This window comes from Oncorhynchus nerka, linkage group LG24 (genome assembly GCF_034236695.1).
Source record: "Oncorhynchus nerka isolate Pitt River linkage group LG24, Oner_Uvic_2.0, whole genome shotgun sequence".
NCBI lineage: Eukaryota > Metazoa > Chordata > Actinopteri > Salmoniformes > Salmonidae > Oncorhynchus > Oncorhynchus nerka.
In genome coordinates, this window is record NC_088419.1 from 62,499,549 (window position 1) to 62,527,303 (window position 27,755).

Genomic DNA, 27,755 nt, shown 5'->3' on the forward strand with positions numbered 1-27,755 from the left:
TATGGGGGACTGGAATTGATGCAGACAATTACATCTATCCACAATATTAATGCTGATCTAACCCCCACCAAAAAATATAAATAATTGTCATATACCAGAATAATTCTGCACATATGGATTTTCACCTGTTAGCATGTTGCTGGTCTCTCTGCAGTGTTCTGCTCTCCCTTGCTGGTGGCCTGCATGGGTCCTCACATTGAAGGTGGATGACACTGCATTCTCAGTTTCACTGCGGGGACCATACATGTGGACAGGAGCAGAGGCAAAGCCCTGGGGCTGCATGGGTGATGGTGTAGGGTAAGAGGCAACATTGTGAGTTGGGCTGTTGATCACTACATAATGTGGAGGGGTCACATCAGGGGCAGCCTGGCAGCAGCGATGGTCTGTGGGTTCGAAGGTAGGGGCCGTAGGCATAACTGGCATGTAGGCACCACTCATTGGGCAGAGGGTTTGAAATGAGCTGGCACCACCCATAAATATGTGATGGGTCCTGAAACAGGGCCCAAAGTCCTGGCACATTGGCAAGTTGGCCTGGTCAGGGTTGTAGCCTTGCTCTTGCCCACAGCCAATCACAATCCTAGATCCTCCTGGGAAAGCCACAACTGTTGGCATCCCAGCCATAGTCTCAATGCATCTCCAGCTCCTACCACATGCTTCAGGTGTAACATACTGGCACTCTGGCATGGCCCCAGTAGGCGCTGGGTCACATAGCCTTTGTGAATCTACAGGGATGATAGAGATTTGTTAGGGGGGTCAATGACAATAACTACACAAAGAGGGTGAAGAACTACAATTGGTACATTGGGTAGGTATGAGCATAATATATTGTCCTTTTACAACCAATCGTTATTCAACTTACGCGCTTCTCTGGACCAGCTGGGAATAAACTGATGTTGTTGTGGTTGAACATACATCTGTGGCACTCCCATAATGCTTTGGTAGACCAATGGAATCACATAGGGGGTTCTTCTGTTCTCCTCATTCACATGGAATGCTTCTGCATTCCGACCAGTGCACTGATGCAGGTGGGCAACAATGGCCTGGGGGAGTGGCAATGAAGGGGGTATTGTTTCCTCCTGAGCCAAGATTGATGGATAAAGCAGAGTGGCTGTTGTTTTTTGTGGAGCTGGTACATATGGGTTTGGTAAAGTGACTGCCCTTGGTCCTGCCACGGGTGGCACAATAGGAGTGCTAAGCAATGGGAGTGCTCCAATTGGTTGAGCAATATAAATAGGCGGGAGCACCAAACTGGGTATATTACCCCCCTGTCCAGCTGAAATTGGAGGGTACACCAAACTAGGAACACTTATTTCTCCTGCTGGTGAAACACTTGGTGGCATGAAGGTGGCTCCAATTGTTACCTGTGGTGTTGGAGGATACACCAAGCTGGGGGCACATGTTTCTTGTGCTGAAGTTGGAGGGTACACCAAGCTGGGGGCACATGTTTCTTGTGCTGAAGTTGGAGGGTACACCAAGCTGGGGGCACATGTTTCTTGTGCTGAAGTTGGAGGGTACACCAAGCTGGGGGCACATGTTTCTTGTGCTGAAGTTGGAGGGTACACCAAACTGGGGGCACATGTTTCTTGTGCTGAAGTTGGAGGGTACACCAAACTGGGGGCACTTGCTTCTTGTGGAGCTAAAATAGGTTGACACACAGGAATGTTCACCACACTTGTATCCTTTGTCTCCAGTGGTGCTGAGATGGGTGGGCCCATTACATTGACGCCTGTCATCTCATCTGACACCTTGGATAAAACACCAAAGTTCACCCCATTAATTTGATCCAGTATCATCTCATTCATGTAGGGGTTGTACCCGTTCACATCAGGTACTGCACTGGGGAAACATCCATCCTGAAGTGCTGAGTTGACAGGACCCATAATACCAGGGGCTATTCTATCATCTGACACCATGGTTGAAACATCTTCATTCACCCAGTTCATTTGATCCACTATCATTTCATTGATGTATGGGTTGTAGGCATTCGGATCAGGTAATGCTATATTTATGTCCATGTGCTTGTAAACAGAATTATCTCCAGGTGAAAGAGGATTCCAACCAGGTTGGGTTAGGAGATCCTTATTTCCATCACCAGAAAGCTGAGTGTCCTCAGTCAGCGCTAGGGGCATGACCAATTGGGTGTCTGGCTGATCTTTGACCACCTGCGATGGGGCTGTAGGCGGGGTGAAACATGGTGTGCAGTCAGGCTGGGTGTTACCTGGGGCACCAGTGGCATCATCACCACAAGCTGCTGCTGTTCGAGTGTTCCTCATTGTCTTACTGACTGATGAGACTCTCTGAAACACCATGGTCTTCGGGACCTTGTCTGACTGCACTACAATCATGTACTCACAGGGTACAGAAGGTGTCCTGATCAGAACAGCATTGGATATGTGATAGATCTCACTCAGTGGAACCCTCTTGAGGAAAGCTGACTTGGTTTGCCGGCACCGGTCTGGGGCAGCAGAGTTGATATCACAGGTAGCCGTCATGCAGTCATTCCTGGATTTCCTGCGGAAGATGACTAAATCTTCGGCTTGATCTGCTGAGATGGGGTGAGGGGACACATTCGTGGTAACTGCCTGCATACTTCTCGGGAGGCCAGCGTCATTGAGGTATTGGCTTGGCAGGGAGGTTGCTTCTGCAGCTTCTTTGCAACCTGATAGACCAGGCAACGTTGTGCCAGTGTACAGAATGTTCTGGCCGTGGACCCAGGGCTGCTCAGCATCCTGCTCCTCCACTCCTGGAATACTGGGAAGAGTTTGGAAAATCCTGTCTGGAGGGTAAATTCCAAATGGTTGGACATATTGACCACCAGGAGACACTGCTGTGGCACTTTCATTCTGAACTGCCAGCGGAGCAATCACAGCGCCAATGCCATGACTTGGGAACTTAGGCACTATAAGAGAAAAATAAATATAAGGGTCACGGTATTTGATTGACTTTGAATTGTGATTTCTTAAGCCAGGAGATTTGTAATAGTCACATTTATTAATGTCTTGTGCTGCCATGGACTTTCCATTTTTATTACAGTAGGCTACTCTTCAGGTACCTGTTTTGGTACTTGGGTATGGCCTTATCATTATGGGCTATTATCTAGTTAGGCCTACCTTTAGTTGTATTGAATTCTCTCACAAGGTCGTTGATGGCAAGAGTTGGATTTTCTGTGCCCAACATAGCAATGAAACATGTTACTTCAGTTTTCTCAACATATTTCATGATATTTTGTTTTAAAAAATGTAGTTATTCTTAACAAACATGTGTACCTGTCCTGAAGTGCAAGAGCTCGGCGAAGTAAAATGTAGCAAACTGTGAGATGGATTCTGGCCGTCTTTTCACCACGGACCGACTGAGGCCTTCCAAAAGAGTCATCAAGCCCGGAGGCACTTTGGCAGAATATCTGCAGGACATCTTTCACCTCGTTGAGATAATTCTCCTGAAGGGAAATATTATATAAATTAAATGAATCTAATATATCGGGCTATTACTTTATATAAGGAACACATCAGCTTCTGAGAATATTTCATTTTAATTTATACGTGCAACTATACAAGTTTGTCTGCGTTTGTCTGAAAAGTAGGCCTAGGTTAACTTACTCTGCGAAAAAAACGTCCTCTTTTCTATTCCCGTATTCCAAATGCAAAGAAATATGTTGTCAGATGAATTTTCCAAGAGGTAACAATGTAATACGTCAGTAAAAAACATAGAAATATACAATTATGCAGTTCGTCATAATAACGGGCATGGCCCGCCCACACGTGGGAATGTCGTCAGAGCTTTAGATCACAATACATATCATCTGAAGTTGCCGCCACCACCTCCAAATGGTGCCAACTAATTATAGAAAAGGTTCAGTTTTTCATATGGACATAAATTAAGCCACAAGACGGATGTTGTCAGCATAAAAGTGAAACAGCTCATTCGAAATGCAGAATTAATTGACAACACTTTATTGAACAGTATGTAGGGCTCTGACACCACATAGGAACAACTTCCTGTTACAATGTAACCATCTCTATCCACATAATCCTCCACAACCCCACAACAAAGTGGATAGAACACATTTCTAAGAAAGGAATGTCCTCGTTTTTTGGTATACATATAATGACATTTAACTCATTACTTATTACATGTCATTCTAATACACTTTTCTCTTACAGCTGTGAACTTACTTTATACCAGCACTTACTGGTCACACACTCAGTAGTCAAAAGGTATACATCACACCACATCTTCATCCCTTTACACAATCACAGGAAAAGATGGGAGGTCAGTGACTGACTTTAGTGTAGATAAAACAATGTTCAAAAACAACCTTGAACATGAAAAAATAAGTCCCACTTTAAAGGAAACATAGCATGTTGAAGCCTTCACAAGCCCTTTACCACAAGGCCTATATAGATGTTTTAGAAATCATTCATAATAATATACCATGCTATATGAAGGGTGGCAAAGAGTTATTCCACATTTGACAAGCACCAGATTCAAAGATCGTTTATATCCCCCTTCATGTATACTGAACAGAAACAGAAACGCAACAAATAACAAGTAGAAAGAGGAGGAAGGGAAGCGCTACTAAGATACACAATAGTACATTTTGGTAGACAGGAGGTGCTCTTTGCTAAAAGGGGTAAATTGGTCATCAAAAAGAAAGGAGGACCAGCACTCTTCATATAATTAATTAAAATGCCTTTATTAGTATGGCATGTTCATTTAACAATTTAATTTAACATTTAACAATTTCAAAGATTTTACTGAGTAGAAGGAAATCACTCAATTGAAATAAATTCAATAGGCCCTAATCTATGGATTTCACGATTGGGCAGGGGCACAGCCATGGGTGGGCCTGGGAGGGCATAGGCCCACCCACTGGGAAGCCAGGCCCAGCCATTCAGAATGAGTTTTTCTCCCCACACATTAAGGCTTTATTACAGAGACAAATACTCCTCAGCACCCCCCATCCCCCTCCTCAGACGATCCCGCACGTGAAGAAGCCGGATGTGGTGGTCCTGGGCTGGCGTGGTTACACAGGGTCTGCGGTTGTGAGGCCGGTTGCATGTACTGCCAAATTCTCTAAAACGACATTGGAGGCGGCTTATGGTAGAGAAGTTAACATACAATTATCTGGCAACAGCTTTGGTGGACATTCCTGCTGTCAGCATGCCAATTGCACACTCTTTCAATACTTGAGACATCTGTGGTATTGTGTTGTGTGACAAAGCTGCACATTTTAGAGTGGCCTTTTATTGTACCCAGCACAAGGTTCACCTGTGTAATGAGCATGCTGTTTAATCAGCTTCTTGATATGCAACACCTGTCAGGTGGATGGATGGTTTATCTTGGGAAAGGGGAAATGCTCACTAACAGGGATGTAAACAAATTTGTTCACAACATTTGAGAGAAATAAGCTTTTTGTGCGTATGGAACATTTCTGGGATCTTTTATTTCAGCTCATGAAAAATGGGACCAACACTTTACATATTGCGTTTATATTTTTGTTCAGTATAGTATGAATTAAAGAGTTGATATCACCCTTCCTGTAGTATGAATTAAAGACTGTTTATATCACCCTTCCTGTAGTATGAAGTAAAGACAGTTTATATCACCTCTCATATAGTATGAATTTGCTAATAAATTATTTGTGCTGTGTAGTGCTTGTGCTAAGCCTTTATAATTTGTTTATTTGTAAAGTGGGACTTGAAATAGCTAATGAAACTTCCAGTGTAAAATGAGCAGACTTTTAGCTTTTTATTGCTTTGCCTTTTATTGCACCTCAGAGTGATTATAAAAAGAGTGATACAATACCCTGCACTTTCAATTTAGTTTTAGACAGTTTTGAATGGTTCACTCGTCATCAGTGTGGCCTGATGATAGAAAAGCCTGATCACACTAAAATGACAGAATATCAAACTTGAATGTCCAGTTTGAATAACTTAAATCCTATCGTGGTTATTACAATGCCTGTAGTTAATAGGACCTTGTTGCATTTAGTTAAAAACCAGAGTAAATATGAATATAAATGTGTTCTGTGTCCTGATAAGGGTGTTGTCATCCAAAGTATCTCAGGAAAAAAAAACATTGTAATTTATAGTACACAGCTGTAGAAAATAAGCTTTCAGGTCCCTGGGTTACTAATACCCCTGCAATTGTATGCATAGTGTGCAGATCAATGCCCACTGCTTAGAAACTAAAATAAATCATGTTAATCTATAACATTGTTTGGACTAAAATTGTGCTAAAATGTCACAACACATTTGGCTGTGCATATTACTTGTAAGCTATAATGTGAATGTCAGAAAAACTCCAAAATTAAACGTTTTTACTGCTTAATGGTATGCGTTCCATGGCACGCTGCGTGATATAATACCACAAGGTAGCAGGCCACTAAGTTCTTGTTCAATCATTCTTAGGGTTGTTGTCACTTTGACTTCACTATAACACTTTCTCATTGCAGAAAAAGGATCTATTGATGAAAATGTTTGTTGACAATGTTTCCTACTGTTAACTGTACTATTACTACCTATGGTCAAGAAAACCGGGAATAAGGTGTGCCTCTTCAAGAAGTTACTTGTATCCTATGGTCCACAGAATGGAAGGAGAGGGGTTGCAAGGCAAAAAAACAAAACAAATACACTAGATTGGTATTGACTATGAAATTGTTGGTATTGACTATGAAATTGTTGGTTTATTGTACTTGGATGTGTGTATAAGAAAATAAAAATGTGTCTGATGAGACTGACATACTGTGGTTTTGAATGGCTTTCAATGTATAGTAAAAGCCATGCTTCCCGTATCATCAAATGCACAGCTGGAGGCTGAGTTATCATTACATCAGTGGTCGGCGGGTCTTTGAGGTACCACTTCCTTCAGCGAGGCCATGGCTGAGTGGATGCGCACATGAAGTCTGTTCTCAAAGTCATAGCCTGCATAATCCTCCTGTGGCAGAGCAAAGAATACAATGACGAGCTCACAATTAGAATGGACTGTGTTAAGGCAAAGGCTGTTTGTACCAGTAATTTCAAACAGGAAATCGCTAACTATTCATATTTTTATATAATCTGATAAGTATACCTTTGACTGAAGCAGAAAAGCTCTCCCTTTTCCCACCGTCTGGACAGAAACACAATGCAAAAAAAAATTGCATTTGTTTATTGAGATAAATTCCTTAATTAAATGTTGAACACAGACACCCACATGCACATATTGTCTGAGTTGAGATATTCTCACTTCTGGCTTGGCAAGCAGGACACATCCAAGTTCATAGCAGGAGTATGGCTGCACATAAGAGTTGGTCTGTCGACCAAACTCATCTCTGGCTGCCAGCTGGAACGACTAGATGTGAGGAGAAAGACCAAAGGAAATGCAAATGTATTAAAAATGAAAACCTGAAATGTCACATTTACTATTCAGACCCTTTACTCAGTACTTTGTTGAAGCACCTTTGGCAGCAATTACAGCCTTGAGTCTTCTTGGGTATGACACTACAAGCTTGGCACACCTGTATTTGGGGAATTTATCCCATTCTTCTCTGCAGATCTTCTCAAGCTCTGTCAGGTTGGATGGGGAGCGTCGCTGCACAGTCATTTTCAGGTCTCTCCAGAGATGTTTGATTGGGTTCAAGTCAAGGCTCTGGCTGGGCCACTCAAGGACATTTAGAGACTTCTACCGAAGCCACTCCTGGAGCAGGTTTTCATCAATGATCTCTCTGTACTTTTCTCCGTTCATCTTTCCCTTGATCCTGACTAGTCTCCCAGTCCCTGCCACTGAAAAACATCCCCACAGCATGATGCTGCCACCACCATTCTTCACCATAGGGATGGTGCCAGGTTTCCTCCAGAAGTGACGCTTGGCATTGACGCCAAAGTGTTCAATCTTGGTTGCATCAGACCAGAGAATATTGTTTCTCATGGTCTGAGAGTCTTTAGGTGCCATTTTGGCAAACTCCAAGCGGGCTGTCATGTGCCTTTTACTGAGGAGTGGCTTCCGTCTGGCCACTCTACCATAAAGGCCTGATTAGTGGAGTGCTGCAGAAATGGTTGTCATTCTGGAAGGTTCTCCCATCTCCACAGAGGAACTCTGGAGTTCTGTCAGAGTGACGATCAGGCCCTGATCAAAGCCCTTCGTACCCGATTGCTCAGTTTGGCCGGGCGGCAACCAAGAGTATTGGTGGTTCTAAACATCTTATATTTAAAAATGATGGAGGCACTGTGTTCTTGGGGATCTTCAATGTTGTGCCTCAACACAATCCTGTCTCGGAGCTCTACGGACAATTTCTTCAACCTTATGGCTTGGTTTTTGCTCTGACATGAACTGTTAACTGTGGGACCTTATATAGACAGGTGTGCCTTTCCAAATATATCCAATCAATTGAATTTACCACAAGTGGACTCCAATCAAGTTGTAGAAACATCTCAAGGATGATCAATGGAAACAGGATGCACCTGAGCTCAATTTCGAGTCTCATAGCAAAGGGTCTGAATACTTATGTAAAAAAGGCATTACTGTGTTTTATTTTTTAGATATTTTCAACAATTTATAAACACCTGTTTTTCGCTTTGTCATTGTATGTAGATTGATGAGGATTTTTTTATTTAATCCATTTTAGAATAAGGCTGTAACGTAACAAAATGTGGAAAAAGTCAAGGGGTCTGAATACTTTATGATTCACTGTAATTCAGCACAAATACCTAGATAATGAATAACTAATAAGTGCTTAATTGTTGGTACTGGCATATGATAATATAATGATAGTACAATAATGTGCTTAGGACCAAATGATCTAATTACCTGGATAGCATCTTTATTATTTCCATGGCATTTGTGAATGGAACCAAGAAGGAGGTTTTTCAGACCCCTGCACGATGCGTCATCCACACTCTGTAACACTAAAACGAGAGGGAACGATGTCTTAAACAGAAATTGTACAATACTTTACAATCTGTTAGTACAGTGGTTAGCACCCCACTCTGTCATAGGAAACTCCTTAACTAAGAGATTCAGGCCTGTGGTCTAAGTGTGTGCCACTAGAGTTTCTGGGTTTGAGTCCAGGCTCTGTCGCGACCGGGAGACCTATGGGGCGGCACACAATTGGTCCAGTGTCATCCGGGTTAGGGGAGGGTTTGGCAGGCAGGGATGTCCATGTCCCATCGCATAATGGTGGGCCTGGCGCACTGCACGCTGACACGGTCGCCAGGTGTACGGTGTTTCCTCCGACACATTGGTGCGGCTGGCCTCTGGGTTAAGTGGGCATTGTGTCAAGAAGCAGTGCGGTGCGGCTTGGTTGGTTGGGTTGTGTTGCGGAGGACGCACGGCTCTCGACCTTCACCTCTCCCGAGTCCGTACGGAAGTTGCAGAGATGAGACAAGACTAACTACCAATTGGACACCACAAAATTGGGGAGAAAACAGGGTAAAGAGAGTCTTCTCTCTAGGAAGCATTTAAGAATTTCATATTTTTTGACAGTGTAATAGAAAGCTTATGCCTGTTGTATTACTGTTTAGATATGATGACATGTGAAGGATGATAAAGGTTGGGCTCTAGCCCTTACCCTGATTCATGAGCTGCAGTTTGGAGGAGGAGCAGTTGGGCAGAGCCTTCCACAGGTACAGCACCTCTATGACTCCCAGAATGCACAGCTCTCTGGTGGGAGACATCTTCCTCAGTCTCTCCGCCTGCAGTAGGGTGAGGCAGAGAGGTCAAGGCAGAGAAAGGGAGAGGATTCATGGTTATTAGTTTCACAAAGAGTGGATAAAGACATGGTAAATACACTTAGATGAAAATGACCCACCCGCTTGAGGGCAAACTGCTCAATCTGGTTGTTCTTCCTCTTGAACAGTTTCTGGACATCTTTGAAGACACACTTGGCACCATCCAAGTCCCCTGCAGCTCCCTGACATACTGTACAAATGGGGGGTTTAGAGTGTGAGATAACTTTGAGAAGATAAAGATGAAATGATGATGATCGATCAATGCTCCACATGTTCCTGGGCAGTGGCTCTCTCACCTCCAGTCAGGTAGGCATAGTAACACTGTGACCACCGGGACTCATTCTTCAGCCTCTCAAATGACCTGAATGCATCCTCAAAGTTCATCTCTATCATACTGCACCAGCCTGAAATCAAGACAAGACAAATAGGTACAACAGATGGATTTGTCTCTCAGTGACTGTAAACAGTACATGATGAGTGTTTGCATGTCTGGGTGCTCATTTGAAAGTTGGCATGCATGTATGTGAGGTTAACAAGTACCGATTTCATAGAGACACACGTGCTGGATCTCTCTTTGGTCTGATGCCAGCTCTAGTGCATCATGGAAGGACACCAGCGCACTGTTAATTTGGCACTGGAGATAGATGAGATATAGATGAGATGGAGATAGCACACAACTCATCACTTGACACAATTACGAGCTACAACCACTTACTGTCTTGTACAACACTAAGCGGCAACATACTGTTATTTAACCTTCAGATGACCCCATGCTCACCTCTAACCTCTGAACACGTCCTTTAAAGAACATGAAGAGGGAGGAATTGGGGTAGACCACAGCCTTCCTCTGCAGAATGGCCTTGGCTTCCTCCAGGCCTGCCTGAGTGTCAGAACCATCCAGTGCAAAAAAGGGCAGCACTACTGTGTGGTACCACAGGAGGGCCAACCTGGGCAGGGAAGAGAGATGCAAACGGTTTGCTTGAATGACAATTTAAGATGTTTTTAATAAATATCAATTACAGTACTTTCAAGTTCTTAGATAGTTAACAAGGTTTCCTTTCTTGTCAAATTAGAGCTTTGTAAAGATGCCGTATCAAACAAAACCTCACTGCAGTAATTTGGTAAAACACCAAATTTCATAAATAGCAAATGGTAGTTTGTTTCAGGGAAATTTTTCACCACTAGACATTCCAATAAGCATGGGAATGATTATTGCTATTCTTAGATCTACTAGTCATCATAAGTCACCACTCAACTGCCACTGACAGCATGCAATTGTACTCAATATGTCCCCAATTCTCTATGACTTCAAATGTTACATTTGACAACAAACACCTGTGTCACACCCTGACCTTAGATATCTCTGTTTTCTATATATTTTGGTTAGGTCAGGGTGTGACTAGGGTGGGTAATCTAGGTTTTTGTATGTCTAGCTTTTTTTGTATGTCTATGTTGGCCTGATATGGTTCCAATCATAGACAGCTGTTTATCGTTGTCTCTGATTGGGGATCATATTTAGGCAGCCCTTTTTCCCACTTTCTGGTGTGGGATCTTGTCTACAGTTAGGTGCCTGTGTGCACGCTAATAGCGTTTCGTTCGTTCGTTCGTTCGTTCGTTCGTTCGTTCGTTCGTTCGTTCGGTTGTTGTTTTGGTGAATTTCAGTTCATTAAAAATATGTGGAACTCTATTCACGCTGCGCCTTGGTCTCATCATTACAACGATCGTGACAACCTGTCCCTGGTTCCCTCTATTACACACAGAATAAATACGCTATGATTATAATATGCCACTGTGATACTCTATGAGTTATGACAAAACAGATGGCCGTGTATGAAACAGCAGGAACAAGAACTTTGCCAAGAGCTGGGAAAGAGATGAGCTGAAACACATCGTGCAGAGTAACAACACATCATCCTAAATCTAAATCAAGACCTGTGCTCTGCTTTTCTTTCAAATGATGACATCATATCTACAGTGCCTTCAGAAAGTATTCACCCCCTCCACATTATGTTGTGTTACAGCCTGATTTTTCAATTGATTACATTGGGATTGTGTCACTGATCTACACACAATACCCCACAATGTCTAAATGGAATTTTGTTTGTAGAAAATGTTAGAAATTAATCAATTCAAAGAAACTGTCTTGAGCCAATAATTATTTAAACATTTGTTATGGCAAGCCTAAATAAGTTCAGGAGTAAAAATGTGCTGAACAAATGACATAATAGGTTGTTCAATCATTTTTTATGAATAGCGTATCTCTGTACCCCACACAAGGTCCCTCAACCGAGTAGTGAATTGCAAACAGATTCAACCACAAAGACCAGGGAGGTTTTTTTCCAAGGCTTGGACTCTTAGAGAAAGGTGCTTCTAAAAATGTATTTGTAAATGAAATGTATTTATTTTCAATCAATTTGTTAAAAAAAACACGTGTTCACTTTGTCATTATGGGGTTATGGTGTAGATGGGTGAGAGAAAAAAACGTATTTTATAAATGTTTGAATTCAGGCTGTAACACAACAAAATGTGGAATAAGTCAAGGGGTATGAATACTTTCTGAAGGCACCATACATATATCATCTCATTCAAGCAGTAAAAAGAACTGACAAAAAGAACATTATCCCTTTCCTTCTCCCTTTGCTTGAATGTCATTCCCTTCAACTACTACACTGAACAAAAATATAAATGCAACATGTAAAGTGTTGGTCCCATGTTTCAAGAGCTGATATAAAAGATCCCAAAAATGTTCCATATACACAAAAAGATCCCAAAAATGTTCCATATACACAAAAGCTGATTAAACAGCATTTCTCTTTGTGTTCAATAAAAATTTTGCAGGTTACACAACACAAATTTGTTTACATCCCAGTTTGTGAGCATTTGGCCCCCAATGGTTTGCCAAGATAATCCATCCACCTGACAGGTGTGGCTTAAAAGATTTTCAATTGTAAAGCTGTTCCATTGCAAAGGAGGTGTCACTTAAATGTAATGTAAATGTGTTGCCAGAGAATTGGATTTTAGAGGCAAATGGCACTCTATGCAAAGGACCAGATACTGACTGGTTTTCTGATCCACCCCCCTACCTTTTTTTTAAGGTATCTGTGACCAACAGATGATTATCTGTATTCCCAGTGATGTGAAATCCATAGATTAGGCCGAATTAATTTATTTTAATCGACTGATTCCCTTATATGAAGTGTAACTCAGTAAAAAATTTGAAATTGTTGTTGGGCTTTTAGTTAGTGTAGTAAGTCGCTCTCTCCCTCTCAGAAGTGATGTAATACTCATACTCACGTAGCTAGTGGGGCCTTCATGTCCTTACTCTCACTGGCATACATGAGGGAGGACAAACCCTGGAGACGGTCACCAGGGAAACCCAGCAGGTTGATGATCTTGAGTAGGTGTGGTGGTACCATAGAGATGCAGAGGTGAAAGAGGCCGTAGCCGAAGCTGACGGAGCCCTTGAGCCGGTCCAGGGCCTCTTCAGTCACAGTGCCCTCCACTGGGGAGTTGTGATTGGCCTGGTCTGAGGACAGATCCTCCTCATGGGAGGAACAGCGCCTCACACAGGTCTCCTGCAGCTGACTGATGTCACTGTGGCACTTATTGTACATCTTCCAGGCCTTACGGAGGATCCAGCCTCCTTTGATGTACGCTGTTGTGGAGAAGATACTGTAAGAGGCAGTCCAGTGGAGATGGAAAGTTAAATCCAGTTAACTCTCATGATTCCTATTTTACTTGTTTTCCAAAATCAGTAGACTGGTATTAATCATATCACATTATAGAATAAAAAATGTATCCGAAATAATTTAGTTAAGATCCATTTTGCATTACAGTTGTTATTGAATGATTGTGGATTCAACAAATGATACATTACATGAGAGCTCCTGCTTGACGAAGGAAAGCACAGCGAGGTAGACCTGGCAGTCGGCCACAATGATCTGTCGTTGCAGGCGGTCCACAACCACGACCGCTGACCTCTGGGACTCCAACTGACAGACAGAAACACACAGCAATCTGGTCATTATCTGGTCAACTCTCAACGAAACCATCAGTCAGTCCAGTTATGCAATGAAGAAGCCCCGTGTTGATCATAAACAGGTCTCCATTCTATTCCTTTCATTCTATTTCAGAGAGTTACACCAATTACATTTAGTGTGGGTTTGACATGATCTCATAGTTGCCAATATCACGCTCAATATAGAAGATTGTTAACAAAGATATTGTTTCCATTTTGGCTTTGATTATTGATACTGAAACAGCTGGCAACAATTATGTTATTTAACAGCCGAAATCAAGACAGAACTTTGCATGCTACATTACCAATGTTGGGATATCCTAAACATAAATTCTCCATGTAAATGAAACATCTGTCTCTGCCTGCCTGCTTCTCTGCCTGTAATCAGTCGTTCACTCACGCTCTTCTTGATTTTGTTCCTTATTGTCTCTATGACGCCAGCGTTGTCACTCTCACACAGCTTCTCCGTGGTTCTCAGGTCGTCACACGCCGTCTGCATCTTCTCCTCCTCAAAGGTCATCATGGCATTCTGCAACGTCACCCAAACACATTGGAGCTTTTCAGCTAACGCTGGCACATTGAAAACACTTCATGGAATGAATGAAAACAATAAGGACCAGATTTAATGAATAATAAGACCAGATTGAGTTTTCATTGGGGGTGTATTGGCCACAAGTGTGTTGTAATCGGACTGAAGGAGGGTTATAACACAGAGGTTAAACAATGCTTTCACAACGCAGGCTCAGTACAAAGAGCCCTTTCTAGGCCACAGCAAATGGAACACAGTGACATTGGCACAGACCCTGGAACTGACCATGTATATAGCTTACTTACTTTCTCGTGTTCTACTTATTTCAATTTCTTGTGTGTTTTTGTTCTAGTTTATTCTATAGTATGACTGATATTGATTACTTTGATTACTGCATTGTTGGGAAAGAGCTTGCAAGAAAGGCATTTCACTGTACTTGTGCACCTGACAATAAAACTAGAAATTTGAACTTGAAACATCGGGACCCTATTGTGTGTATCTGTGTGTTTACACGGTGACATCAGGATTGTATCTGTGTGTTACGTGTGAGAGCCACACTGTTTGGTCAACAATCTCTTATTCAGTGGTCTTTTATCACACTGTCAGTCAGAGAACATTTACTTGAATAAGTAACTGGAGCAATTCCAGAATCCCAGAGAGGAAGTCATGACATAAATCTACTGATTCGTAGATACAGTTGAAGTCGGAAGTTTACATACACCTCAGCCAAATATATTTAAACTCAGTTTCACAAATTCCTGACATTTAATCCTAGTAAAAATTCCCTGTTTTAGGTCAGTTAGGATCACCACTTTATTTTAAGAATGTGAAATGTCAGAATAATAGTCGAGAATAATTCATTTCAGCTTTTTTTTCTTTCATCACATTCCCAGTGGGTCAGAAGTTTGCATACACTCAATTAGTATTTGGTAGCATTGCATTTAAATGGTTTAACTTGGGTTAAATGTTCTGGGTAGCCTTCCACAAAAGCTTCCCACAATAAGTTGGGTGAATTTTGGCCCATTCCTCCTGACAGAGCTGGTGTAACCGAGTCAGCTTTGTAGGCCTCCTTGCTTGCACACACTTTTTCAGTTCTGCCCACTCCAATACCTTTACTTTGTTGTCCTGAAGCCATTTTTCCACAACTTTGGAAGTATGCTTGGGGTCATTGTCCATTTGGAAGACCCATTTACGACCAAGCTTTAACTTCCTGAATGATATCTTGAGGTGTTGCTTCAATATATCAACATAATTTTCCCTCTTCATGATGCCATCTATTTTGTGAAGTGCACCAGTCCCTCCTGCAGCAAAGCACCCCCACAACAGGATGCTGCCACCCCCGTGCTTAACGGTTGGGATGGTGTTCTTCGGCTTGCAAGCGTCCACCTTTTTCCTCCAAACTTAACGATGGTCATTATGGCCAAACAGTTCTATTTTTGTTTCATCAGACCAGAGGACATTTCTCCAAAAAGTATGATCTTTGTCCCCAAGTGAAGTTGCAAACTGTAGTCTGGCTTTTTTATGGTGGTTTTGGAGCAGAAGCTTCTTCCTTGCATAGCAGCCTTTCAGGTTATGTCGATATAGGACTTGTTTTACTCCCCTCTCTCCACTGGGATTCTCTGCCTCTAACCCTATTACAGGGGCTGAGTCACTGGCTTACTGGTGCTCTTCCATGACGTCCCTAGGAGGGGTGCATCACTTGAGTGGGTTGAGTCACTGACGTGATCTTCCTGTCCGGGTTGGCGCCCCCCCTTGGGTTGTGCCGTGACGGAGATCTTCGTGGTCTATACTCGGCCTTGTCTCAGGATGGTAAGTTGGTGGTTGAAGATATCCCTCTAGTGGTGTGGGGGCTGTGCTTTGGCAAAGTGGGTGGGGTTATATCCTGCCTGTTTAGCCCTGTCCGGGGTTATTGTTGGATGGGGCCACAGTGTCTACCGACCCCTCCTGTCTCAGCCTCAAGTATTTATGCTGCAGTACTTCATGTGTCGGGGGGCTAGGGTCAGTCTGTTATATCTGGAGTATTTCTCCTGTCTTATCCGGTGTGAATTTAAGTATGCTCTCTCTAATTCTCTCTCTCGGAGGACCTGAGTCCTAGGACCATGCCTCAGGACTACTGGCTTGCTGTCCCCAGTCCACCTGGCTGTGCTGCTGCTCCAGTTTCAACTGTTCTGCCTGCGGCTATGTAACCCTGAAATGTTCACTGGACGTGCTACCTGTCCCAAACCTGCTGTTTTCAACTCTCTAGAGACAGCAGGAGCGGTAGAGATACTCTGAATGATCGGCTATGAAAAGCCAACTGACATTTACTCCTGAGGTGCTGACCTGTTGCACCCTCAACAACCACTGTGATTATTATTATTTGACCCTGCTGGTCATCTATGAACATTGAACATCTTAGCCATGTTCTGTTATAATCTCCACCAGGCACAGCCAGAAGAGGACTGGCCACCCCTCATAGCCTGGTTCCTCTCTAGGTTTCTTCCTAGGTTCGGGCTTTTCTAGGAAGTTTTTCCTATCCACCATGCATCTACACCTGCATTGCTTGTTGTTTGGAGTTTTAGGCTGGGTTTCTGTACATCACTTTGTGACATCAGCTGATGTAAGAAGGGCTTTATAAATACATTTGATTGATTGATTGGATTTAGATACTTTTGTACCTGTTTCCTCCAGCATCTTCACAAGGTCCTTTGCTGTTGTTCTGGGATTGATTTGCACTTTTCGCACCAAAGTACGTTCATCTCTAGGAAACAGAACGCGTCTCTTTCCTGAGCGGTATGATGGCTGCGTGGTCCCATGGTGTTTATACTTGCGTACCATTGTCTGTACAGATGAACGTGGTACCTTCAGGTGTTTGGAAATTGCTCCTAAGAATGAACCAGACTTTTTTTCCTGAGGTCTTGGCTGACTTATCTTGATTTTCCCATGATATCAAGCAAAGAGGCACCGAGTTCGAAGGTAGGCCTTGAAATACATCCACAGGTACACCTACAATTGACTCAAATTATGTCAATTAGCCTATCAGAAGCTTCTAAAGCCATGACATCATTTTCTGGAATTTTCCAAGCTGTTTAAAGGCACAGTCAACTTAGTGTATGTAAACTTCTGACCCACTGGAATTGTGATACAGTGAGTTAAGTGAAATAATCTGTTTGTAAACAATTGTTGAAAAACTTACTTGTGTCATGCAAAGTAGATGTCCTAACCGATGTGCCAAAACTATAGTTTGTTAACAAGCAATTTGTGGAGTGGTTGAAAAACGAGTTTTAATGACTCCAACCTTAGTGTATGTAAACTTCCGACTTCAACTGTACATACAGAATGCATCCTCCAACCCTTGCAAATATGTGGTTTGCTTTTCAGATTATTTAAATGATGTTTCATTCGTGCAACTATGAGGCCCTCTATGCATCAGTGGTCCTTTAACTGATGCATTATCCTTCCAGGCATTTTGTTGCATGGGAGGACAGAGGAGAATGAAGTCATCTCTGCCTTCATAGTTGCTCCAACTCTGACATGAGGGGCAGTGACAGGGGGATTTTGTTTTGTGACCATTTTACGGAAAATCTGTTGCATTCTCTCTTTTTTCCCCGACTGACTAATAGAGTGTCAAACACATCACTACAAAGAGAGTGATAGTCTCCACAGCTAAATTATTTTGATGAGTTGAAGATGCATCCATTATGGTAATAGTTGAAAATGAGGGGAAATGGACAATAGTGGGCATGATGATGTAATCCATTCACAAATTGGGTCGAGTCAAGTCTTGACACATCTAACTCACTCAATGCACTGTATGGTGTAATGTCACACACTAACATTGTTAGGATGAGTCATTTAATTGGCCCTGTCTCTCTTAGCTTGCATGCTTGTGGTGATGTCATGAGAGAAAATGTCAGTAGAGGATGTGAGCCATCTCCAGGAAAACAACCAAAGGGTCACGGCAACACATCTGTACTGCAGCCAAGATGCAGTCTGAGGAAACTCACCAGGAAGCTGACAAAACTGGCCCCAAAGCTCATCAGTGGACTGTGAGTCCTGAAGAGAGAGGACAGAGTTAATGGAAGGGAGAGATAGACACGTTAAGGATGGAAAGTATGGAGAAGACGACAAAAATAATATAATACTTACGAAGTGGGTGAGCGATAGAGACAGTTACTTCGGCCTAATACCAAACATAATTCAAGAAAGCAGGGGAAATAGTAGCCAGTGAATGTTGAGTATCGACTAAGAGGAAAAGTTATGTTACTAAGGAAACAAACTAAAGATAAAGATCATAATTGATTATCAAAAATCATTCATCAAATTGGTCTAAAATAACCATGAACTTCTTAGTCACTAGATATGTTTTCCCACATCGTGCTTTACAGAGAGGGACATTGAGTCCTTTGTTTCAGCATCATCAGCGACTCATGGAGGGAGAAAGGCTTCATTATCCACGGAGCTAAAATTAGCACAGTAAGTGGAAGTTTCTCCTGTTGGCACAAACATAGCTGGATTGCTGTGAGTGCAGTGCACTATCCTTCCATTTCTCAGTCACCATTACCCTTCAACTGTTTGGAATGTCAGGGCCAGCATGTAGTACATAACCTACTATTTCAGTTCTTGTTTAGGGTGGGGGGCTATGAAGGGGGATGGTTTGAAGAGACAATACTGGATTTAAATGTAGACTTTCATTAGCCTATATTGTACGCTCTCTGCCTGTTTCATTACAGTATGTTACACCAACTCAATAACATTCATCTGCAGCTTTAAGAGGAAAAAAAGGGTAAAGCAAATAATACATCATCATAATCACAATCACAAGTGCAAACAGGCTAAACATTTCAAATAAAACTATGCCTAACCATGGTCATGCACTGTTTGGCACCAGTGTGTTCTACCAAAGAGAACAAACGGTCTTTGTGTTTTGGACTTTAGTTGGACAGTGTGTTTGGGGAATTACTGATGCAATTGGCCACTGAGATTATAATACTTTAATGATACCAAAGCCTTGTATAAGCCTCAAATATGAAATAGCCTGTATGGCTCTGATGGGTACGATCTCAAAGGAAATATGCTGAGCTCTGATGTTTTATCAATATTTCTGTCCAACCTTCAATTTGCTGGGGGGTACATTTGCTACTACCATGTGAATATTTAATAATGATTCAAGGTTATCTGTCATGATTAGATAGGTGCAGCATATTGCTTTACCTACATATTATCATATAATAGGCTACGTTTTATGAAATTATGAAGGCCAAGAAGAATATCTCACCTATATTTTCTGAAAAGCTCGTTGCTCTCCTTGAATCCGTTGTTGAGAAGCATGTTGATACCTTGAAGAGCGAGCTCAGCGTCGTCTATGGGCTCAGCTTTCTGCTCTACCTGCTGGGACTGCTCCGGGCCCGCCATTGTTTATGCCTATCGTCTGCTTGATATAATTAATATATTCAACAAAATGTGATTCCAAAATGAATCTTCCCAGTAGACTATCCCAACTTGGTTATTGATGATGACACTGTTCCGGCATATCCTTACAAATGAGGTGAGAGACGCTCCTTTCGGCCAAAATTCTGAAGGAATCACACCAGTGCAACGATAAACCTCTTCAGAAGGCGACTCAAATTGGTCACCGGTAAATTAATCCTCGGCGCGCATTCGAGCTTCGTGCAAATGCACACAATGCACCCTTTACATGTTATTTCTAAGATTAAAATAGGTATACATTCATTTAGACATAGCTGTTCTTCCTCGTAATTTACAATGTGCTAGCTGGTCGTCATGATATTTGCAATGCACAAAGTCAAAGTCTCCTCTGCTTGCTGTGTTTTATGCTATTACATAACAAGAATAAAGGGCTGTTTAGCTTTTTTTGTCTGCCCCACGCAATGATTGTCGTCAGTCGAAAAACTGATTGTCGTCATAACGTATAGCATAGCGCATCTCAAGTAGGAGGTTTCAAAGATGAAGGCTGCTGTGGTAAATCAGCAACCTGCCATCGCACTGTGTGCTGGCTCAGCTTCCCCTGCCTGCTGGCTATTTCCTCTCATCAGTACCATTTCCTATGTCCTGCTCTGCCCCCCTTCTCAGAGCAAATTTTATGACAGCAAAAACCTTTCACCTCACAGCCAGCCAATAGGCGCGAGCATCAGAACAACAGCAGGGAACTGTCACATCCAATGGTCCAACCCAACCAGTGGTCACATCAGATCAAAGGCTACACACGCCTCACAATCCTCAGCTTTGAGAGACCGTGGCGTGTATTCATGGATGCCAAGGGAAGCCAGGCTTCCCCCCAAAAATGAACTAATATAGATTTCATCTCTCTGTGTTTCATAATTGTCCTCCAATTCGCAAGAGGCTGAATGTATCTCACAGGAGAAAAATCTAAATTCGTTTTTTCCCCTTCCAGACCTCATCTATTTTTTCTCTCAAATGTTGTGCTGAAATGTATTTACATCTCTGTTAGTGAGCCTTTCTTCCTTTCCCAAGATAATCCATCCACCTGACAGGTGTGGCATATCAGAAAGCTGATTAAACAGCATGATCATTACATAGGTGTACCTTGTGCGGGGGACAACAAAAGGCCACTCTAAAAATGTGCAGTTTTGTCACACAACACAATTCCACCGATGTCTCAAGTTTTGGGGGCATGCAATTGGCATGCTGACTGCAGAAATGTCCAGAGATATTACCAGAGAATTTAATGTTCATTTCTCTACCATAAGCCACCTCCAATGTTGTTTTAGAGAATTTGGCAGTACATCCAACCGGCCTCACAACAGTAAACGACGTGTATTGCATCATGTGGGCAAGCGGTTTGCTGATATCGACGTTGTGAACAGAGTTCCCCAAGGTGGCGGTGGGGTTATGGTATGGGCAATGAACACAATTGCAATTTATCGACGACAATTTGAATGCACAGAGATATCGTGACGAGATCCTGAGGCCCATTGTCATGCCATTCATCTACCACCATCACCTCATGTTTCAGCATGATAATTCACAGCCCCATGTAGCAAGGATCTGAACACAATTCCTGGAAGCTGAAAGTGTATCAGTTCTTCCATGGCTTGTATACTCACCAGACATGTCACCCATAGAGCATGTTTGGGATGATCTGAATTGATGTGTAAAACAGTGTTTTCCAATTCCCTCCAATATCCAGCAACTTTGCACAGCCTTTGAAGAGGCTTTCTTTCTCTACAGTATTTGTGCTGCAGTAGTTTATGTGTTGGGGGGCTAGGACCAGTCTGTTATATCTGGAGTATTTCTCCTGTCTTATCCGGTGTCATGTTTGAATTTAAGTATTCTCTTGCTAACTCTCTCTCTTTCTCTCTCTCGGAGGAGCTGAGCCCTAGGACCATGCCTCAGGACTACCTGGCCTGATGACTCATTGCTGTCCCCAGTCCACCTGGCCGTGCTGCTGCTCCAGTTTCAACTGTTCTGCCTGCGGCTATGGAATCCTGACCTTTTCACCGGACGTGCTACCTGTCCCATACCTGCGGTTTTCAACTCTCTAGAGACAGCAGGAGCGGTAGAGATACTCTGAATGATCGGCTATGAAAAGCCAACTGACATTTACTCCTGAGGTGCTGACCTGTTGCACCCTTGTGATTATTATTATTTGACCCTGCTGTTCACCTATGATAATTTGAACATCTTGGCCATGTTCTGTTATAATCTCCACCCGACACAGCCAGAAGAGGACTGGCAACCCCTCATAGCCTGGTTCCTCTCTAGGATTCTTCCTAGGTTCTGGCCTTTCTAGGGAGTTTTTCCTAGCCACCGTGCTTCTACACCTGCATTGCTTGCTGTTTGGGGTTTTAGGCTGGATTTCTGTACATCACTTTGAGATATCAGCTGATGTAAGAAGGGTTTTATAAATCAATTTGATTTGATTTGAGTGGGACAACATTCCACAGACCACAATCAACAGCCTGATCAACTCTGTGCGAAGCAGATGTGTCACATTGCATGAGGCAAATGGTGGTCACACCAGATAATGACTGGTTTTCTGATCCACAACATTGAATTAACAATGGTTTATTAATCAAAAAGGGGCAGGCAATAGACAGGTCAAGGCAGGCAGGGGTCGGTAAACCAGAGGTGGGGCAACGGAACCGGATGGCAGGCAGGCTCAGGGTAGGCAGAGGTCAATAATCCAGAGGTGGGGCAAAGGTACAGGTCGGCAGGCAGGCAGGCTCGGGGGCAGGCTCAGGGGCAGTCATAGTGGTCAGGAAGAGTGGTCAGGCAGGCGGCCTCAGAGTCAGGACAGGCAAGAGTCAAAATCAGGAGGGTGAGAAAAAGAGAGACTGGGAAAAGCAGGCGCTGAGACACAAAACCGCTGGTTGACTTGACAAACCAGACAAACTGGCAACAGACAAACAGAGAACACAGGTATAAATACACAGGGGATAATGGGGAAGATGGGCGGCACCTAGAGGGTGGCGAAGACAATCACAAAAACAGGTGACACAGATCAGGGTGTGAACTAATTTATTTATTTCAATTGACTGATTTCCTCATATGAACTGTAACTCAGTAGAATCTTTATTGCATGTTGCGTTTATATTTTTGCTCAGTATAGAAAAAAATCAGTTGCTCGCGACATGTTTTATTTTTTTAATGTACACTATATATACTAAAGTATGTGGACACCTTTTCAACTTAGTGGATTTGGCTATTGCTTAACTCTACAGCATACAATTACTTTATAAACAATTCTGTGCTTCCAACTTTGTGGCAACAGTTTGTGGAAGGCCCTTTCCTGTTTCAGCATGACAATGCCCCTGTGCAGAAAGTGAGGTCCATACAGAAATTGCTTGTTGAGATTGGTGTGGAAGAACTTGACTGGAGAGAGTGGAGGGAGGCTGTTATAGCATTTTAATGCCCATGATTTTGGAATGAGATGTTCGATGAGCAGGTGTCCACATATCTTTGGTCATGTAGTATAGCTCTCATGCTAGAAAATGTTTGAGACCCCTGGTTTAGAATTAAATACTGTATTTAATTTAAAATATATATATATATTATGTATCCATCTCTTTGTTGTTCCTTTCTTCCTGGATTGCAAGCACAGACAGGTGCTGGTGTGGTGAGCAGTGAGATATGTGACAAGGGTGTGTCCCCAACTATAAGGACAATATAAACAAGTCAAAAGGATCTTGCATATTGACATTAGCATTTCATTATGTTGTATTTGATTTGCAAGATTGAGATACAGAGTGGATAGAGGGAGAGAGAAGAAGTTGTCTGGACTCTGCAGTCCCTGGTCTCAGTATGAGCTAAGTCCAGACGTGCATTAGACACACACTAGTGCACCCTGCATGAATAAATGATGTGTGCCAAGCCAGGGGGTCCTAGCTTTGTGCAGAACTAACCTCAGTAGACTACCGCAGTCAGCCTAGAAGGAGAGTCTAGAACCCCATAACATCATCTTCTTCTTCCTAGTCTTAATGATGACTATATGGCATGCCAATTGGATTTTATTACTCATTAGTACATACCTTTTGCCTGCAGTCCTATCATAATATTGAGAAAATTGTTCAGGCGTAATGTTTGGAATTCCTTTTACTGGTTTTAACAAGCATTTGGTTAAACTTCAACTTTTAACAGATTATGCAATTGTAGTTTTTGATATACAGCAGCAAGTACTGTTCAGTGATCAATGTCAGACATGGTTTTGAGATCAAATCAATTCTATTTTAGCCTCACTAGGGTTGACTTGTGTGCCAGTTCATCTTGATGAAGATATTTTTCCTGTTAATTCATTAAATACACCAAAGTCACTCTCACTGTAATTGAAAACATGTTAATGTTCAATTCATAAAACATTTAGAAAACATTGCCTTGAACCCCAAAAGAGTGTGAACGACCTCGCAAAGCGAGCAACACAGTAATGGGAGCACTGCAGTATCCTCTAGTGAAGTAAATTGTTAATGCACAGAGAGAGAGTGTCTTTCTATTACATATAGTGAGCTCCGAAAGTATTGGGACAGTGAAATGTTTTGTTCATTTTGGCTCTGTACTCCAGCACATTGGATTTGAAATGATACAATGTAATTAGGTCATAGTGCAGACATCATAGGTCATCATCCATATCGGGTGAACCGTTTTGAAATTATAGCACTTTCTGTACATAGTCCCCCCATTTTAGAGGACCAAAGGTATTGGTACAAATTCACTTATATGTGTATTAAACTAGTCAAAAATGTAGTATTTAGTCTCATATTCCTAGCATGCAATGATTACATCCAGTTTGAGATTACAAACTTGTTGGATGCACTTGCTGTTTGTTTGTTTTGGTTGTGTTTCAGATCATTTTGTGCCCAATAGAAATTAATGGTAAATAATGTCTTGTGTCATTTTTTGTCACTTTAATTGTAAATAAGAATAGAAAATGTTTCTAAACACTTCTACATTAATATGGATGCTACCATGATTACAGATAGTCCTGAATGAATCATGAAAATGATCAAATCAAAATCAAATGTATTTATAAAGCCCTTCTTACATCAGCTGATATATCAAAGTGCTGTACAGAAACTCAGCCTAAAACCCCAAACAGCAAGCAATGCAGGTGTAGAAGCATGGTGGCTAAAACTCCCTAGAAAGGCCAAAACCTAGGAAGAAACCAAGAGAGGAACCAGGCTATGAGGGGTGGCCAGTCCTCTTCTGTCTGTGCCGGGTGGAGATTTTAACAGAACATTGCCAAGATTTTCAAATGTTCATAAATGACCAGCATGGTCAAATAATAGTAATCACAGTGAACAGGTCAGGGTTCCATAGCCGCAGGCAGAACAGTTGAAACTGGAGCAGCAGCACGGCCAGGTGGACTGGGGACAACAAGGAGTCATCATGCCAGGTAGTCCTGAGGCATGGTCCTAGGGCTCAGGTCCTCCGAGAGAAAGAAAGAAAGAAAGAGAGAGAGAGAGAAAGAGAGAATTAGAGAGAGCAAGCCTTTCTGGGTGAACTGTGCACTGCGAGTCTGTGTTACTAACTTACAATGAATGAAACTTTCCCAGTACTCTTGGCTTTGAGGACTTAGTTGTCTGGCCTTCCCTGCAGCACAATACAACCTCTCTCCACAATAACGTTAGTATACAAATCCTATGAAATACAACATTCATGACGACATTTACACTACAGACAAAACCATAAATTCTCAATTAGGATTTAATCTATTCATGTTCAACTGCAATACCTTGAATTTCCGGTGTGTACTTTATGATATTGTATGCTTAATTGATTACACTACTTACAATGTAAACCAAGTCTTTCATTCACTTGCATGTACTAATTATTCAATGGTTTCTGCATGTGATTCAAATCAACATTTGCACCTGATATCAGATATACATACATACCTCATTTCCTATATAAAACAGTAATGCATTCCACACCCGGCTGTTTGTGTGGAACTTGACCAGTCTTCTTCTCTGGATTTCAGGGTCTTAATGTCTGGAACCAAACCGTAACCAATGCCGTCAAAATAATAAGGCACTGTTGACTGTTGACTAACCCAAACTCTGACAGGAGGAAAGAACTGCATGATACATTCTGACATTTAAGCAGAGAGGACTGCTATATCTATGGTAATGGTACAGGGCATAACTGGCCAAATTTGGACAGCATTCACCATTCTGTACAGTATGGTCTCTTTTATAGATGTTAAAACAAGGTGGTGATCCCCTTTTGTTGGTTCTTACTTTATATAGGGCTGTTTGTCTACGCTGATGGCATTCTTAAAGTTGTACAGACTAAATAATTGTCCATTGATAGTAGACAGTTTGATGGCTCCACAGCACGAGGGTAACGCAGCTCCACTGGAGGCTAATGAAGGAGGGGCATACAAAGTGAATTAAAACAAAACTTGAATATGGAGAATAAGACTGGTCTGGTCCCGCTGATTACAGACTAGTAAAGTGTACTTCTGTATTCAACAATCTGAGGATGATGCAGAGGCACAACGCACCTGCAAGACAAAGGGATAGAGGACTGTAATTACAGTGAAGTCATCAGGATAGCCATCCACGTAGAAGACCACACTGTTGGTGTCCAGGTTGAGGAGGCCAACTGCTGTGTTTAGCCGCTAACTCTCCTTAGACACTTGGACTGTGATGTAAAGCTGTGTGTGAGACTGGCCTCGGCATCTTGCTAAACTCTAGAGAAATAGTAAGCAAACAGGATTACAAGGGAGCGGTTTCCATCATGGGCAAACTGTCATGTCATCAAGCTAGTATCAAATCCAGAATGTTTCCCCAGAGGTGTGCCTGTTAAAAACCACCTTGTCAAAAACAGTGGAGTTCACTTTGGTTCTGGTTATTAAATCAAATCAAATGTATTTATATAGCCCTCCGTACATCAGCTGATATCTCAAAGTGCTGTACAGAAACCCAGCCTAAAACCCCAAACAGCAAGCAATGCAGGTGTTGAAGCACGTTGGCTAGGAAAAACTCCCTAGAAAGGCCAAAACCTAGGAAGAAACCTAGAGAGGAACCAGGCTATGAGGGGTGGCCAGTCCTCTTCTGGCTGTGCCGGGTGGAGATTATAACAGAACATGGCCAAGATGTTCAAATGTTCATAAATGACCAGCATGGTCAAATAATAGGCCTGGGACAGGTAGCACGTCCAGGGGACAGGTCAGGATTCCATAGCCGCAGGCAGAACAGTTGAAATTTGAGCAGCAGCACGACCAGGTGGACTGGGGTCAGCAAGGAGTCATCCTGCCAGGTAGTCCTGAGGCATGGTCCTAGGGCTCAGGTCCTCCAAGAGAGAGAAAGAAAGAGAGAAAGAGAGAATTAGAGAGAGCATACTTAAATTCACACATTTTTAAGCCTTGAGACAATTGAGACATGGCTTGTGTATGTGTGCCATTCAGAGGGTGAATGGGCAAGAGAAAATATTTAAGTGCCTTTGAATGGGGTATGGTAGTAGGTGCCAGGCGCACTGGTTTGAGTGTCTAAAGAACAGGAAAGCTGCTGGGCTTTTCAATCTCAACAGTTTCCTTTGTGTGCATCAAGAATGGTCTGCCATCCAAAGGACATCCAGCCAACTTGACACAACTGCGGGAAGCATTGAAGTCAACATAGGTCAGCGTCCCTGTGGAATGCTTGTGACACCTTGTAGAGTCCATTCCCCAACGAATTGAGGCTGTTCTGAGGACAAAAGGGGAGGTGTGCAACTCAATATTAAAGGTGTTCCTAAAGTTTGGTATACTCAGTGTATGATAAAATATCAGAATCAGAAGGAAATATCAGACAGAGACACTGGAATGTGTTTTATTGAGGGGCATACAATATACTGTAGTGTGAATTGGCCTCAATCCCTCCATTAACAGGTTCAAAGTGCAAACTTTTTTCAACATCATACAGCAAAGCATTTGCCCCATATCATTTAGCAGGTTGGCATTCATTGTCATGAATCTTGCACTGGATGAAGTTATGCCGAGTGGTCACTAGCTGGCACAGCCACAAAGTCTAAAATCTGATTTTAAACCTAATCCTTTTTAACCTTA

At 42.4% G+C, this 27,755-nt stretch overlaps 1 protein-coding gene across 2 annotated transcripts; it reads right to left on the reverse strand.

Annotated features, from left to right (window-relative positions):
* Positions 1–3,929: 3,929 nt before the first annotated feature.
* Positions 3,930–20,309, reverse strand: LOC115108393 (tetratricopeptide repeat protein 39C-like). 2 transcript variants are annotated; one of them, XR_010460934.1, is made up of 15 exons: positions 19,512–20,309; positions 18,241–18,289; positions 14,126–14,254; positions 13,585–13,699; positions 13,002–13,362; positions 10,486–10,654; positions 10,248–10,341; positions 10,004–10,111; positions 9,788–9,897; positions 9,548–9,671; positions 8,788–8,885; positions 7,228–7,332; positions 7,072–7,110; positions 6,745–6,936; positions 3,930–5,073 (listed from the first exon to the last, which is right to left on the reverse strand). XR_010460934.1 is itself a non-coding variant. In XM_029632661.2 (15 exons), the coding sequence occupies exons 1-14, from the start codon at positions 19,646–19,648 to the stop codon at positions 6,832–6,834; spliced, it is 1,743 nt and encodes a 580-aa protein (XP_029488521.1). In that variant the 5' UTR covers positions 19,649–20,309; the 3' UTR covers positions 3,930–5,073; position 6,831. The 2 variants fall into 2 exon arrangements, 1 of the variants encoding a protein (XP_029488521.1); XM_029632661.2 differs by having other exon boundaries at positions 6,831–6,936.
* Positions 20,310–27,755: the final 7,446 nt, after the last annotated feature.